Source organism: Salvia splendens, chromosome 4 (genome assembly GCF_004379255.2).
Source record: "Salvia splendens isolate huo1 chromosome 4, SspV2, whole genome shotgun sequence".
Taxonomy (NCBI): Eukaryota; Viridiplantae; Streptophyta; class Magnoliopsida; order Lamiales; family Lamiaceae; genus Salvia; species Salvia splendens.
Window position 1 is genome coordinate 11,499,194 of NC_056035.1, and position 15,048 is coordinate 11,514,241.

Here is a 15,048-nt window from a genome sequence, read left to right on the forward strand (position 1 = left end):
AGCTCCGCCGCCGGACTGGCAGTTGTAGTACGAGGCGCCGGGCTCGGAGCAGGTCGTCCTGTCCGCCTGCAGCGCACCATAGCTGATGTATTCTGTGGTTGCTAGCATGCGCCGGTTGCTTTCCGTGTCCATCTCGAACTCGCCGCTGGCCATGCACTCCGCGATCGATCCCCGGCAGGCTGCCCGATTGTCCAACGGGATCCATTCAGGGCCAACACCAGCATCCGCAGCTCTGAGAAAGATAGCCGCCACCAACAACGCCGCCGGAGAAGCGCAGCGTTCGCCATTTTTTCTTTTCCTTTTGGTTTCTTGTAGTTTTTGGCATGGAAGATGGAGCCTTTTAAAGGCGGAGAACTACGCAACTTGACTACAAATACTATCTCTCTCTCTATATATATATATATATTTTTAGTTTTATTTGCCTTCAACTCGCAGTTTAATTATTGGGCACGGTGAATCACACTAAGAACAAGTCAATCTAGTAGTGCACATATAAAATTAAGCAAAAACTCAAGTGACCATGTCCACAAAGTAATGCTTGCTTTTCATGATTATATTAGGTTTTACATGCATATATATATATATCATCTTTATTTTCTAATTTATTTGAAAAATAGTTTGACATAAACGCTATTAGGTTTCAATTAATTACCTACATATAGTTTTTGTTTATTAGTATGTTGGAGCGTGATCAAACTTGAATTCATTAAATGTGAAATTATGACATTCCCACTTCCATTTTTTAAACAATGAATTGCTAAATGAGCTAGCAGCCTGGTTTAACACAATGTGACAACATTCTCATACTAGCGTATGCCTATATAAATAGTTGATTAGGTATAGAAATATTTTTGATATTACGCAGTTAGTTGAATGGTTCAGTGAACGTCAATTTACTAATGGCCACTACAAACCTATGAAATTTTTAACACCTACCATAAAAATGGACATCACAGAGAGTATTCATTTTCTTTGTAAAAATGAAAAATCGAAATATGAATCTCAATCGCAACCCTTTATCTCCAACGAAACAAATACTCCTCACAACTAATTCGAATTTAAGTATTTGTATTGTGTATAGTCATTATTATGTATAGGTCTTCTTCAGTTGTTCCTCGATAACTACTTTTGATCAATTTTAGTTTATTATAAACAAACCAGTCCTTTTATTTGGAATTATATTTTGTTAATCTTGTCGTTGATAGGTTCAACATGTGTACTGACTACTGAATACTAGTATTAGCATTTGGTTATACTTAAATTAAATTTTAGAGTGAACTACGCAAATGGTCACTGAACTATGCGTTTTGCACGCAAATAGTATCTAAATTTTAAAAATATGGTGGGTAGTCCTTGATCTAAGTTATAATCACATTTTTTTATACTTTTTCACTATTCATCACAATTTTGCACAAAAAATGCCCCCCAAGGCATGAAGGGCATTTTTTGACTTTCATATCTAGGTACTAGATTTGATATTTTCTCTATCTTTCTCTCTAGTACTAAACATGATATTTTCTTATAGTTTGAGTATCTGAAATGATATTATTCACGTCACTTTTTCAATCACTTTATGTCATATCTTCTTTCTCTCTCTTTCTATAAAAAATTTAGGAAGTAAAAAATTAAAATAAAAAATAGTATGAAATTCTTAAATATATTAATTATAAAAATCAAAATTATAAATTCAATTATAAAAATAATTTGTAGCAAAATTTCATTTTGATTGTGATTTGATTATTTTTTAATGTTAAAAATTAATTTTTTTTAATTAAAACTAAATTCTTAATTTTCAAATAATCATAATATTTAAAATTAAAAAAATTATTGAACCATAATCAAATTAAATTTAGGTAAAATTTATTTTGACAGTTAAATTTATAATTTTAAATTTTATTCCATATTTATGAATTTTATAGTAATTTTTCATTTTAATTTTTTACTTCCTAAAATTTTTAGAGAAAGAGAGATAAAGAAGATAAGACATAAAATGATTGAAAAAGTGAAGTGAATAATATCATTTTAGGTACTCAAATTATAAGAAAATATCATATTTAGTACTAGAGAGAAAGATAAAGAAAATATCAAATCTAGTACCTAGATATGAAAGTCCAAAAATGTTCTTCATGCCTTGGAGGCATTTTTTGTGCAATATTATGATGAATAGTAAAAAGTATAAAAAATATGATTACACCTTAGTTAAGGGACTACCCTCGATATTTTTAAAGTTTAGGTACCATTTGCGTGTAAAACGCATAATTCAGGGACCATTTATAAATTTTAATAATCGGTTGCTATTATGCTCCGTGATGGTTCCAGGAAATACAATTCTCTAACACACCCAAGAATCACAATAAATATAGTATTCAAATAATTACTTTAGAAAAAGTACATTATAATTTAACTACCACTATCTGCGCGGTAGCTAATTCACACGATTATTCATATCTTAAAAAGATTCAAAATTCTTTAGCAACACAACATCTTAAATTTGGGAAATGAGACACTAGCACTCTATTACTCTCTTAGCTCCATCCAATGTGTTCTTTAGCAACATTGCAACAGTCATCGGCCCGGCGCCACCAGGAACTGGAGTAATGCAGCCGGCCGTCTTACATGCTTCCTGAAAATCCACATCCCCTACAAGCCTATAACCAGATTTTTTACTAGGATCATCCACAGCATTGGTTCCCACATCAATTACTGCAGCACCAGGTTTGATCCAACTGCCCTTGATCTGAAAATCGATTAACATGATCGGTTAGCATTATGAGCAAATACTATACAAAGTTAAGTTGTAACATGGCAACTGGTAATACTAATAAATACTCTTGTTACCATTGCAGGTTGTCCTGCAGCAGCGATGATGATGTCAGCATTCCGTATAATGCTCTCTGGTTCTTTGGTACGAGAGTGGACTATAGTGACGGTGGCATCTTCCTTTAGAAGGAGCAACGAAACTGGCAAACCAACTATGTTACTCCGGCCTACCACAACAGCATTCTTTCCCTTAATAGTAATGCCATGGCGGGTAAGAAGCTCAATGCAACCCTGTAAGGGAGAAAAGCACGCATAAATTAAGAATTTACTCCTTTATATGCAACAAAATGCCAAAACATAAATTCAAGTCAATAAGGGAAAAGAATTTCATAGCATCTAATATAGTGCACATAAATATTACCTTTGGGGTGCAGGGGACAAAGAGAGGATCTCTGCCCTTCATTGCTAACTTACCAATATTGAGAGGATGAAATCCATCTACATCCTTTTCCAGAGATATCTCAGTTAGAATTTTCTCTTCGTTTATATGTTTAGGCAACGGGAGCTGAACCAGTATACCTACAGCAACCAAACAGAAATGCCTTCAATTTTCGTCTTTCCTACTTTCAAACTACTTAAGTTTCAGGCCAATGTCGTATGTACTGAGAGGGTCTTGCTATCTAAGAAGAGATTAAGGAAAACCATCCCAATATTATACAATCAAGACATGTGGATTTATGCCAATCAGTATTCACTCGACACTGCTTCCTATAGGCAAAAGATTCAACTTTTAAATGGACATATCATGAAATTTGTTTATACTTTAAGAGATTAAAACAACATTGCTGGGTACACTACACCTAAGCTGATACAGCTACAAAATGATTGCACGAACAACAAACACAAATCTAACTGTTAATCCAAACTACAGAAACTATATTTATTTAGCACATTTAGCTTGCCAAGCATGAACATGACATTCAATTCATGGACTTGACAAATCAACTCCGGTTTGAACACTAATCCGAACATGCAAATGTGTCAGTTTGGTAAATCATCGAATCCATCTCCACAAGTTTCAAAAAGTATGCAAAAATCTAGCAAAAATGGAAGGCAATAAACTCGATGTGTTGAGCAAATTAAGTTAACCAACCATGAACATCAGGATTGGCATTCAATTCATGAACTTTGAAAATCAAGTCAGATTCGGAGACATTCTCTGGCAGGTCGAAATCAAGCGACTTGATTCCAACTTCTGCACAAGCTTTCCTTTTCATATTCACATAGCTCTGGGAATCCTTCCTTTGCCCAACAATGACAACAGCTAGACCGGGAACCTGAAATCAAAACATACAATCGATAGAGCATTCTGAATTTCTGCAATTATTAGCTAAAAATTAGGCAAATCCGATGCACAGGAGAGAGAGACCTTGCCGTAAGTTTGAGAGAGGCGGCTGACTTCGGCGGCGATCTCCGATCGGATTGTTTGGGCGACTGTTTTGCCGTCGATTATAGTGACCTTGGGATCCGACATGGTTGGGTTGTGGGTGGACAGATTTGTAGCTAGATTCTGCTTAATTGAATTGTGGAGAGCAGATAAACATCTATGAATTTCAGTAGGAGTACTAGAGATTTATGCCCTGCCTTGTGAAAATGGATCTCACTTCGTCCTTTTTCTGTGTGGCCCAAATCATAGCCAGGCCCACTACACACCTATGATTACACTAAGTTATTTTGTTTCTTTATATTTTAAAGGGCAAACTACCTTAAAAGTCACCAACTTTTTCCATTTTTCGGTTTTTCTCACGAACTAAAAAATTGGCGTATAATGTCATGAACTTTACCGGGTTGTTGGAATTTCTCATTTGACTCGTCGACCCTAGAGTTTTCCGGTCGAAATCTTGCGCACGTGGCAAGCCTGAAATCTGACGTGGAAAACGCAAGAAATTCATTAGCCCTAAAAGTCACAACCTTTTCCTATTTTTCGGTTTTTCCCACGAACTTTTCCCATTCTCCCGTCGCGATTTCTTCTCACGGGAATTCTGTCGTAATCCAATTTCAATTTTTTCAATTTCAAACGATCGATTTTTGGTCAATTTTGATTGAATGTGCGATTTTTTGATTTGTTCGAAATTAGTCAATTTTCTGGTTTGAATGTATGGTTTCAATCTCAATTTTGTTTTTTAGAATAATCACTCTAGCTCCCAAATCTCGACCAATTCAACGGATCTTTCAACAAATTAAACGACTCCATTCCAAAATGCCTTGTAGGAATATCAAAGGGATAACTTCTCGTTATGGGAAGCCTCTTGACACCGTGTGCCCCAAAACTCTGGCTATTGCCACGAGTGGCGGCGGCGAAGGGAAGAAGAAGCTCTCTAACGGCGCCAAGGTTAATTCTTTTGTTGTTCTAGACTACAATTAACATTCTATAAGTGTACTGGACTTTTTTTTGTTCCTGCATTGGGATAGACGCATGAGGGTCATGCGTCTCTCGTTAATGAAATGCATCACAGAGATACGTCTTACACAAAGACGCATGAGAGACATGCGCCGTTTGTTTTTTTAAATTTTTTTAAAGACGCATCTCCATCATGCGTCGCCTTTTATTTTTAATTTTATTAGACGACGCATGACCGTCATGCGTCGTAGGGAGAGACGCATGAGGCTCATGCGTCTCTAATTTGCATAAATCAGACGCGAGGGAGGCAGAAAGGGCAGACGCGAGGCGAAAAAGATAGGAGATTGCATTGCTAGTTTGTAGTTTGTGTGGACGCCATATGCACATTGCATACTTCCTGACTACTGCAGTGATGTGAATGGATGTTCCTTGTGCGACCCTTACTTGGTGTGTTGGTCCCATGTCGAGGCACATGAGGCTGGACGAGTGTGCCGACAGTTTAATCGGTACCAGGATATTCCTCAATATATAGATATGATGCTAAAAAATGCCGATCATTTGGGCAAAAATGATCGGCTTGGTAAGAAAGGTAACAATTGGGAAAACACGCATCAGTTATACATTGGGGAATGAGACCTGAGGTATGAAAGGTTCTAGGCAACCGAAGACGCCGCAGCAATGTCCATTAACATTCCTATGAGTCCGGGGTACATGGCGTGGTATAACAAGATAACAGTGACGTACCTGACTCAGCCTAGGGTACGGTCAACTGCTGGGATGAACGAGTCGGCTTCTTCGATGAGATTACTTGTAAGTTTGTTATATTAAACTATAAGCTTTCATGTGTTATAGATTGTTTCGTATTGATATTTGTATGTTTTTTTATCTAGGTTGAGGGTTTTCAGCAGGTTTTTCATTTAACTACTGAAGAAGAAATGAACCCAAGAATGCGACAGATTCAAGAAATTGTTAGGCATGTCCTTCAGTCTATGAACCACGCCGATGTCATGGAGTACCCGGCTTCCCAACACCAAGTACTTCCACCACGTCGTCGAGTACTTGGTGTTCGGACTGGTGGACACGGTTTCACAAAGCAGTTTAGGATGTCGCAGCCGCATCCCGATTATGTAGTACCAGAGCCGATGAATCCAGAGCATGACCCACCTCAGTGGTCTTCATATCCGGCGCATGAGTCTCAATCACAGTGGGACCGTCCCCTGTATTCTCCAAGCCAGCCTGAGCCTGATTGGAATCGTCACCCCTATTCACAAAGCCAAGATGTGCCTCAATGGAGTGGAGCCCGAGCATCAGTCGATTCATTCTTCAAAAATTATCAGTTTGTGCCTCCTGTACAAGTTGAAGAAAAAGATGATGATGAAGGAGAAGAAGAAAATGATGAAAGAGAAGAGAAAAATGAGGAAGAAGAGGTTGTTCAGAACATCCATGTCCAACCTCGACCAGTTGCGGAGGGTTCATCACGCGGCGGGGTTGGGAAGATCATGAGCAAAGTGTACAAGAGATTGTCAACCAGGAATAATTAGGGGATTGAACTGTCGAAATACACTCCATTGTCGTATAAGTGAAGTATACATGTGATAGATCATATGATATATCATATTGTGCAAAATGTGATAGATCATATTGGTTTTTTTATATTGTGCAAAATGTATGAAATTGATATACGATTGGATTATGCTTCAATTATTCCATGTTTCTGCTTCAATTTAATTTGGTTGTTTGTAATAGAGTTTTTAGTATGTCCAACTAAATGCTTAAGTTTTGTGGTTGGATTGCTTGATTGTGGTGTACTATGATAAATGGAAGGGTTACAGCTAAAATTCAAGGAAAAGATCACTTTCTGTAATGTTGTTGGAATATACATGTCTAGTTAGAGGGATTGCAACTGCATCTGTGAAATTTTACATGGCCTATTAATATAATTAAAACTCATCTGAAATTAATTATTTGAGGCCGAACCCACCCCCCATTTGCCCAAAATTAGTTATCCATTTTTAGCAAAAAATTCTCTTTCTTACTTTATTCTCCACCTACTTTATTCTCTCTTCACTCCTCTACTTTTCTCTCTCTCATACTTACTCTCTCCACTTTAACTATTTAAATATGAATTCCTTATATTTCGTGCCAAAAAGAAGTGTTTCACTTATTTTGGGACGAATGGAGTATTATTTATCATGTGTAGGAAGCAGAGCAGGAAGAAGTCGCAGTCAGTCGACGTGGCGGCTTTAAAAAAAATAGGAAAGTGACTCCTCCGCCAGCGCGCAGAAGCCCCTCGCCACCATTGTGCTCATTGTCGTCGGCACCGATTTGAGAGTGAAGTGAAAGGAATTTGAGGATGAATTTAGGGTAAAAATGGAGGTGAATTAGGCTAAATTTGGGGATTTTGTGGGCTAAAATACGAGTAAGCTTAATTTTAACACGTCAGTACACACTCATCACGCTCTCAACAACCACGTTAGCTTAAAAGGACACGTCAGCAGGACAATTTTTTAGTTCGTGGAAAAAACCAGAAAATGGGAATAGTTTGTGACTTTTTGGTTAGTTTGACACGACAGCAGTCACGTCAACTTATACACTCAGCAACCACGTCAGCTTAAAAAGACACGTCAGCTTGCTTTATGGCCGGAAAACCAGTCATGGGAAAACGACAACCGAATGTAAAGTTCATGACATTATATGCTAATTTTTTAGTTCGTGGAAAAAACAGGAAAATGAAAAAAGTTTATGACTTTTAAGGCAGTTTGCCCTATTTTTCATTATCCAAAAAATTTGTCTATTTAACACCTAATATCACACTAACTTTAAAAAATATTAGTTATTTCCCATATACTTCAAAACTAATAGTACTACTTATATAATATTATGAATATAAAATGATGGAAATTTTATAAGCTGGAAATGATATTGAACATTTAATCAAAATGACGCAGTTTTATAAAACATATATCGAATCCACATAAACATCGAACAAGCCACGTAGGCCAAAATTTGTTTAATCGGGGGAAAATTGGCACCTCAATTTAAATTGATAATGTCATATATACACTTCAAAATTTGTAGAAAAAAATTATACTTGTACAAGGTTCATGATATAATTCGCTAATAAACATATTTTATCTTATTTTCGAGCTACTGTTTTTAGATAAAACTGTTTCATTTTCTTACACTCAAGGCTACTTCCTCTGACCTGACATAATAGTGAGGGAGTAATCATATTTCTAGATTGAGTGAATGGCAAATTTAGGATATGGTTTATAAAAGATGCATATCTATTTCGGGTAGTTCGACCTCGTCCACCTCGGAAGCCTTAGATGCAGCCGTTGAAGAGGCCATGGCGGAATGCTTAGCGCAAATGCAGCGCGATGCGGCAGTGGCGGAGGCGGAGCAGATCCACAGGCCTATTTTGCCAATCAACCACGGTGGGGAGAGACTGTTTTCCGCCGTCGGTTTAGAATGCCGCGTTACCTTTTTCTCAGCATTGTCCGGACGTTGTCATCACGTGATGAATACTTCACGTATCGGGAAGACGGCATCGGCAGACCCGACCTTTCACCGTTGCAAAAGTGTACGTCTGCACTCCGTCAGTTGGCCTACGGCACCATGGCGGACATTTTCGACGAGTACCTCCACGTCGGGGAGACAACAGGCCGGGAGTGTCTGAAGAGATTTTGTAGGGGAGTTGTGGAGGCCTACGGTGACACATATTTGCGCAAGCCGACTGCCGCTGATTGCCAGGGCCTGATGAAGATGCACGAGATGGCGCACGACTTTCCTGGGATGCTAGGGAGCATCGACTGTATGCACTGGCAATTGAAGAATTGTCCGACGAACAACGACATTAACGTCCTCAACTCATCCACCCTCTTCACCGAGCAATGCAATGGCAACGACCCCGCCATCGAGTTCACTGCCAACATGCGCCAACACCACATGGGGTACTACTTGGCCGATGCCATATACCCACGGTGGCCTGTTTTTCTGAAGACGATCAGCTGCCCAATTGGTGAGAAGAGGACTTTATTTGCCCAAAAGCAGGAGTCGGCGCGGAAGGATGTCGAGCGGGCATTTGGTGTGCTCCAAGCACTGTGGGCAATTGTGAAAGGGCCGGCTCGTCTCTGGTTCAAGAAAGTCACCGCCGATGTCATGTACGCGTGCATAATCATGCACAACATGATAGTTGAGCATGAGGGTGGGAGCATCACCGACTGGAACGATGATGACTGTGCATCTAGCTCGTCCAGCACGGCGACCGAGCCCCCCGCTAGAGTATTACCGCCGGGCTTCAATGAGGTTCTAGCTAGCCTGGTCTCAATGCGCAACCAACAAGACCATGTTCAGCTCATGAACGACATGATTGAAGAAGTGTGAGCCCGTAACCGCCGTCGCTGAGTTTGCGTATTTTTTTAATTCGTATTGTAATGTATTAATTTTTATAAATGAAATGAAGTTTTTTCCAAATTTTATGTGTTATTTCAATTTTCTATAAATGAAATGAAATGAAAATTCATAGGGCGCGCCTTAAGGCGCTAATTGCTAATGGCCTAACAAAATCTTTGAAGGCACTATCGTCGTATTGTCTCGACAACATGAAGATGCTAGCCGAGCGTGTATGCACCTGTTCTATAGGCCAGCTGCTGTAGTGTCATTGTACATTTTTTAAGTGTAGTGGGGCCCGTGCAGAAAAGCTTATGAAGCACGCTGGTACATTTACTAATATAATCAAACGGTGCTGATTCGAAGACACATCTGAAATCTCAATCTCACAACACTCGATTACTCCACCACATTATTATATTACTCCGATCTCCCAACGCGCGCGAATTTGAATTTATTTCTCCCCACTTTTAACCCCAATCCAAATCTCATCGAATAAAGAGACAGAGTTGATGAGGAAAAAGGCACCGAGCGGTAATACCAAGAGGCGGAGGCGGAGCAGCGTCATGGTTAAAGGCACTTTGTCCACTCATTTCATGGCCTCCCTCAAGCCCTCACGCTTCCAGAACCTCGTTGATTCCGAACCTCAATCCGACTCCATGCCCCTCGATTTCGATGCCAACGACAAAGATTTCATCCTCAGCCAGGATTTCTTCTGGTCAAAATCTTTATTTTCTCCTCCTTAACTATTTGGGAGTTATCTGTATAGATTTTATGGGGATTGATTTTTTTTCTTGCTTGCAGTACCCCTGATTACATCACTCCGGAGATGCCAGCAATTGGAAACAACCTAGATTGGAGCAAGGTATAATTTTGTTGTTTTTTTCTGTTAAATTAAGGTGCTGATATCGCAGTGTCAATTTGTGTTGAAGGAGAATATTGAATGTCCCAAATCACCTGAGAAAGTCAAGACCCTTACGAGCAAGCGGCAAAAATTCGGTTAGTGCTCACATAATTTTTTCGTTTTTGGGTGTACTATGTTTCATAATTTATTTATAGAGGGAAATGAAAAAAAAAAATATTTTTCCGGCCAATTACAGTGGATATACCCTGTTGAGGTGTTATATGAACTGAGACCTAATAATGAGAATCCAGAATATCACAACTGTTATTCAGTTTAAAGATTCTTTAGGAATATTTACTTATCTCATTGCCTGCTGCAATAAAGGTTTTATGTAATAGCTCAAGCTATGAACTAATTGATTGTGAACTCAAGTTTGATGGATGTTATCATGGATCTAGTGGCAATTTGGGGTTATTTATCCTGGATATAGTGACTACGTTAGGGTTTTTTATTCAGTTTAAACATTCTTTAGGACTATTTCCAGATCTCATTGTCTTCTGCAGACTGCACTAGATGATTTAGGTAATAGCTCAAGCTAGAAACTAACTGATTGTGAACTTTAATTGCCCTTTTTCATTAGAATAGATGTTTCCTTTCCATTATATGAGTATTATTTCTCCATTGTCCTTTTTTAGAATGACTTCAGAGCTCAATGATCTGCTTTTATATTTTTCTGATGCTCGATGTGACTGCTGACTGCTGTCCCAGATGTTGATCTAAAAACATCTTTTGGATCACCTGATATTGGTTATCATCCATTTGGAGATCTGGGAAATGGTACTTTGAGGACCGATGTGATGAAGACTGGAAGTCCAGCTGAGTTGCAAAGTAGTCGTGGTGGTTACGTTTCACAATTTGCAGTGGCATTACGGTGCAGAGTTATGCCTCCTCCATGCCTAAAGAATCCATACGTCAAGAATGCTTCAGACTTTGATGTTGATCCTTTTAGCAATCAAAGATCAAAATGTGCAGGTGCAGGCATTGTTGTTATGTTGCTTTTATTTGGACAAAGGGAACATTTTATATTATTGTGGATGCTAATTTTATCTTAGAAGGCCAAGTGATTTTATTTCTGAGAATAACTAATTTAAATTAGTCCTTTAACACAATGTATTTGTTGCCTCCAGGTTACTTTTCTGCTGGTGTTGGTGGTGATGGCCTTTCACGCTATCGAACAGATTTTCATGAAATTGAGGTTTAGAGACTAACATAGCCTTGCTCTCCACTAACTCTGAAATTCTTTCATGTTTCTAACTGAAATTATTATCATTGTCAGAAAATTGGCAGTGGCAACTTCAATCATGTTTTCAAAGTGCTGAAGAGGATTGAAGGTTGTATGTACGCGGTGAAACATAGCATGAAACAGTTGCATCAGGAAACAGAAAGGTACAATAATAACAATTCATCCTACTTGTGTTCAGCGCACTTTCACGTGCAGCATACTTATTAGTAATACTTTTTTTTGCAGGCGGAAGGCTTTGATGGAAGTTCAAGCTTTGGCAGCTTTAGGTTTGCTGCACAAATGCATTCCAAACACCTACCAAATTAGAGGTTCTAGAACTAATATATGAATCATATTTCTTTCAGGGTATCATGAGAATGTAGTTGGATACTACTCTTCTTGGTTTGAAAACGAGCATCTCTATATCCAGTTGGAGTTGTGTGATCACAGCCTTTCAGTCAACACATTACCGAAATTATTGACAGAGGCAGAAGCTTTAGATGCCATGTATCAGGTAACTAATTAATTCTTCTATGTGTTTCCTAAGCTCTTCTGATTTGCTTTGTTTGTGAATTGTGAGATGGGGAAGTGGTTTGAAGGTTCAAATGTATAGAGTGTCATGAACATCCATCTTAATCTCTGTTCCTTGCTATGACTTTCATATGTGGAGATTTGTGATTATTAGGTTCTTTACATTTTGCAGATTGCAAAAGCACTGCAGTTTATACACAGTCGAGGCATAGCTCACTTAGATGTAAAGCCAGATAATATTTATGTAAAGGAGGGAGTTTATAAACTTGGTGATTTTGGTTGTGCAACTACGATTGATAAAAGCTTGCCAGTTGAAGAGGGGGATGCACGCTATATGCCCCAAGAAATCCTCAACGAGGACTATGATAATCTAGACAAAGTTGATATATTCTCCTTAGGAGCTTCCATCTATGAAATCGTGAAGGGGTCGCCCTTACCTGAATCGGGTCCTCATTTTCTCCATCTTAGGAAAGGAAAGCTGCCTCTTCTTCCAGGCCACTCAATACAGTTCCAGAATTTAATCAAGGTACAATAACTTGTTGATTATATTGAAGCTTCCTGCCTCAAATTGGTTGGGATTTCCCCTTCTCTTGGTTTATCATTTTGTGATTGACGGCTTGAATATAATGCTAGTATGCCTCAATCATGTGAGCAAATCATCACCTTATTTTATCCATGTTTTATTTTTGGTGTGTGAAATCTTTATAGAACAGATACTCTTGGTGTTTAGCAAACTAAATCATGGTAAAAAGCAAGCTAAACATTGTATTGTAGTGAGGATCCATGCCTTATTCTTTCACTCTTTCTGAATGTGCTCTTTTTGACTGGTTGTTTGCCTTGATTTTTAACTTGAATTCAATCCTATGGGTTTTAGAAGCTGTAAATGCTCCAATTTTAACAAGTTTAATTGCACATTTTTTGGCTTAATACTCAGGCCATGATGGATGCTGATCCTGCTCGGAGACCATCTGCTAGAGAGGTAGTTCAAAATCCAATATTTGGGAGGCTTCAAAACAACAGAAAAAACTTCTGAATTGAATGCATCCAATCAGTTGTCTTGACTAGATCTGTTGTATATTTTGGCCATGGTAGAAGGGAATATGAGAAATGGACTTGAGAGAAGGAAATGCTGCAAATTATTGACTCCATTTGCGAGCACCAGATTTTCCAATGTGACGGTGCTGGGTGGAGGAATATATAGACACCAGATTATTTCCAATGTGATGGTGCTAGTTTTTTGCATAATAAACCGAGAAAATGTAAAAAAACTGACTTCTTTTGTGATCATGGTACTTAAGTCCTTACTAGAAGAAGAAGCTCATTATGTTATGCTTCTTCTTTTAGTTGTCTTGTTCAGTGTGAATTGGCATTCATGTTTAACATGGGGAAAGTTCATATTCTAAGATTCTCTTTGCTGTAGACTTACATCTCTTGTAATATGTGAAACAGCATTCATTTTGTTTATGTAATTATAGTATTTGTGGAAGATCCAAGATGCTTAGAGCATCCACTACGCGGCGCGCCGGCGTCCCGCGATCCGTCCCGGAGAGACGGGTCCGTCGCGCGACGCGTTGCAGCGCGCCGACCCGTCCCGCGTCCCGTGTCTCCGAGACAAGCGACGTGCCGTCTCGCCACGCGCCTCGGCGACGTGGCGCGACCAGCGAGTGGGCGTCGTCACGTGCTGACACAATAAATATTTTTTTAAAAAAATTCAAATTTTTTTAAAAAAAATAAAAATAGAAGAAAAGAAATTTTTCTAACGGTAATAATACCGTTTTTTTATTTTTAATTAATTTTTTACTCTATAAATACTCCTAACTCATCCTCATTTTACATAACTACTCATCTATTCTTCTTAAATCATCTCAATTTCCTCTCCAATTTTCATCTAACAACTCTTCTCCAAGATGTCTGGCGACGGCAACTACGGCGGTTCCGGCTCCGGCGGGTGGGATCTCAACGCGTTTGGCGATTGGGAGACCATGATCGACACACTGGGAGGTTCCGGTTCATCGACGCCGGGGACCCAGGGTTCGGTGACGCCGGGGGTACCAATCACCCAATTTTGACGTTGATGCTTATGCCCGTCCCTCCGCCCCGCAGTATTCGCAGGGATTATCCCAGATTCGGGAGGATTTTCCCGTTCATCCCACGCCGGGAGTAGGCGGTGGAGGTGGCCGAGGCGGTGTACAACCCCAGGAGGGCGAGGAGGAGGAAGAGGAAGAGGATCTAGGCCGGCATCCGTACAGCAACCTCGAAACGCTGGCGGTGTACAACGCCTGGGTTACCGTCTCGTACGATCCCATCGTCGGGAATCAACAACCCCAGAAGTGTTTCTGGGAAAAGGTCTACGAGCTCTACCACCAGATGAAGCCGAAAGGCTCCCGCAAGCGCACATTTAAAATGCTCTGCTCTCATTTTGACCGAGTCGACAGACAAGTCAAAAAATTCTGCGGCATCTACTCCACCGAAGTGGCGCACTACCAAAGCGGCGCTTCAGGAGCCGACATTATGAGGGCGGCTTTGCGTGCCTACAACCAGAGCACCGGCAAACAATTCAAATTTGTTGATGTTTGGTAGGCAGTCAAGGACGAGGAACGGTGGGCCGGCGGTGTCCGCTCCAGGTCGGGCTCAACCTCGAAGCTCACGAAGCACACGGCGAGTGGCCAATACTCGTCTGGTGACACCGGTGAGGGCAGCGACGCACTAGAGGCTGCATCGCAGGAGTTTGCGGGTACGGCCGGCGATGCCGGGGGATCCAGCCGTGGGCCCCGTCGGCCGCAAGGGATGAAGGCGGCGAAAGCGGCTAGAACGAGGAAGGGCCGAGGCGAATCAAGC

General features: G+C 39.9%; 2 protein-coding genes across 2 annotated transcripts; one reads left to right on the top strand and one right to left on the bottom strand.

The window, feature by feature from the left end:
- Nucleotides 1–2,348: 2,348 nt before the first annotated feature.
- LOC121801640 (bifunctional protein FolD 2-like) lies at nt 2,349–4,396 on the bottom strand. Its single transcript, XM_042201174.1, has 5 exons — nt 4,190–4,396; nt 3,914–4,097; nt 3,182–3,339; nt 2,839–3,051; nt 2,349–2,737 (listed from the first exon to the last, which is right to left on the bottom strand). Exons 1-5 carry the CDS (start codon nt 4,292–4,294, stop codon nt 2,507–2,509), a joined length of 891 nt encoding a protein of 296 aa, XP_042057108.1. The 5' UTR covers nt 4,295–4,396; the 3' UTR covers nt 2,349–2,506.
- Nucleotides 4,397–9,982: 5,586 nt separating this feature from the next.
- LOC121798802 (wee1-like protein kinase) lies at nt 9,983–13,674 on the top strand. The gene is made up of 10 exons (XM_042197993.1): nt 9,983–10,271; nt 10,358–10,418; nt 10,486–10,552; nt 11,166–11,429; nt 11,585–11,652; nt 11,734–11,843; nt 11,926–11,966; nt 12,045–12,193; nt 12,383–12,736; nt 13,145–13,674. The coding sequence occupies exons 1-10, from the start codon at nt 10,066–10,068 to the stop codon at nt 13,241–13,243; spliced, it is 1,419 nt and encodes a 472-aa protein (XP_042053927.1). The 5' UTR covers nt 9,983–10,065; the 3' UTR covers nt 13,244–13,674.
- The last annotated feature ends 1,374 nt before the right edge of the window (nt 13,675–15,048 follow it).

What these genes read in the sequence shown, in the direction of transcription:
- LOC121798802 (XM_042197993.1), top strand. Translation starts at nt 10,066, where the DNA reads ATGAGGAAAAAGGCACCGAGCGGTAATACCAAGAGGCGGAGGCGGAGC. An exon ending in GAGCAAGCGGCAAAAATTCG is followed by an intron (nt 10,553 to 11,165) that starts GTTAGTGCTCAC and finishes CTGCTGTCCCAG; the next exon opens with ATGTTGATCTAAAAACATCT. An exon ending in CTTTAGATGCCATGTATCAG is followed by an intron (nt 12,194 to 12,382) that starts GTAACTAATTAA and finishes TACATTTTGCAG; the next exon opens with ATTGCAAAAGCACTGCAGTT.
- LOC121801640 (XM_042201174.1), bottom strand. Translation starts at nt 4,294, where the DNA reads ATGTCGGATCCCAAGGTCACTATAATCGACGGCAAAACAGTCGCCCAA. An exon ending in TGCCAATCCTGATGTTCATG is followed by an intron (nt 3,340 to 3,913) that starts GTTGGTTAACTT and finishes TGGTTGCTGTAG; the next exon opens with GTATACTGGTTCAGCTCCCG. An exon ending in CTGCAGGACAACCTGCAATG is followed by an intron (nt 2,738 to 2,838) that starts GTAACAAGAGTA and finishes ATCGATTTTCAG; the next exon opens with ATCAAGGGCAGTTGGATCAA.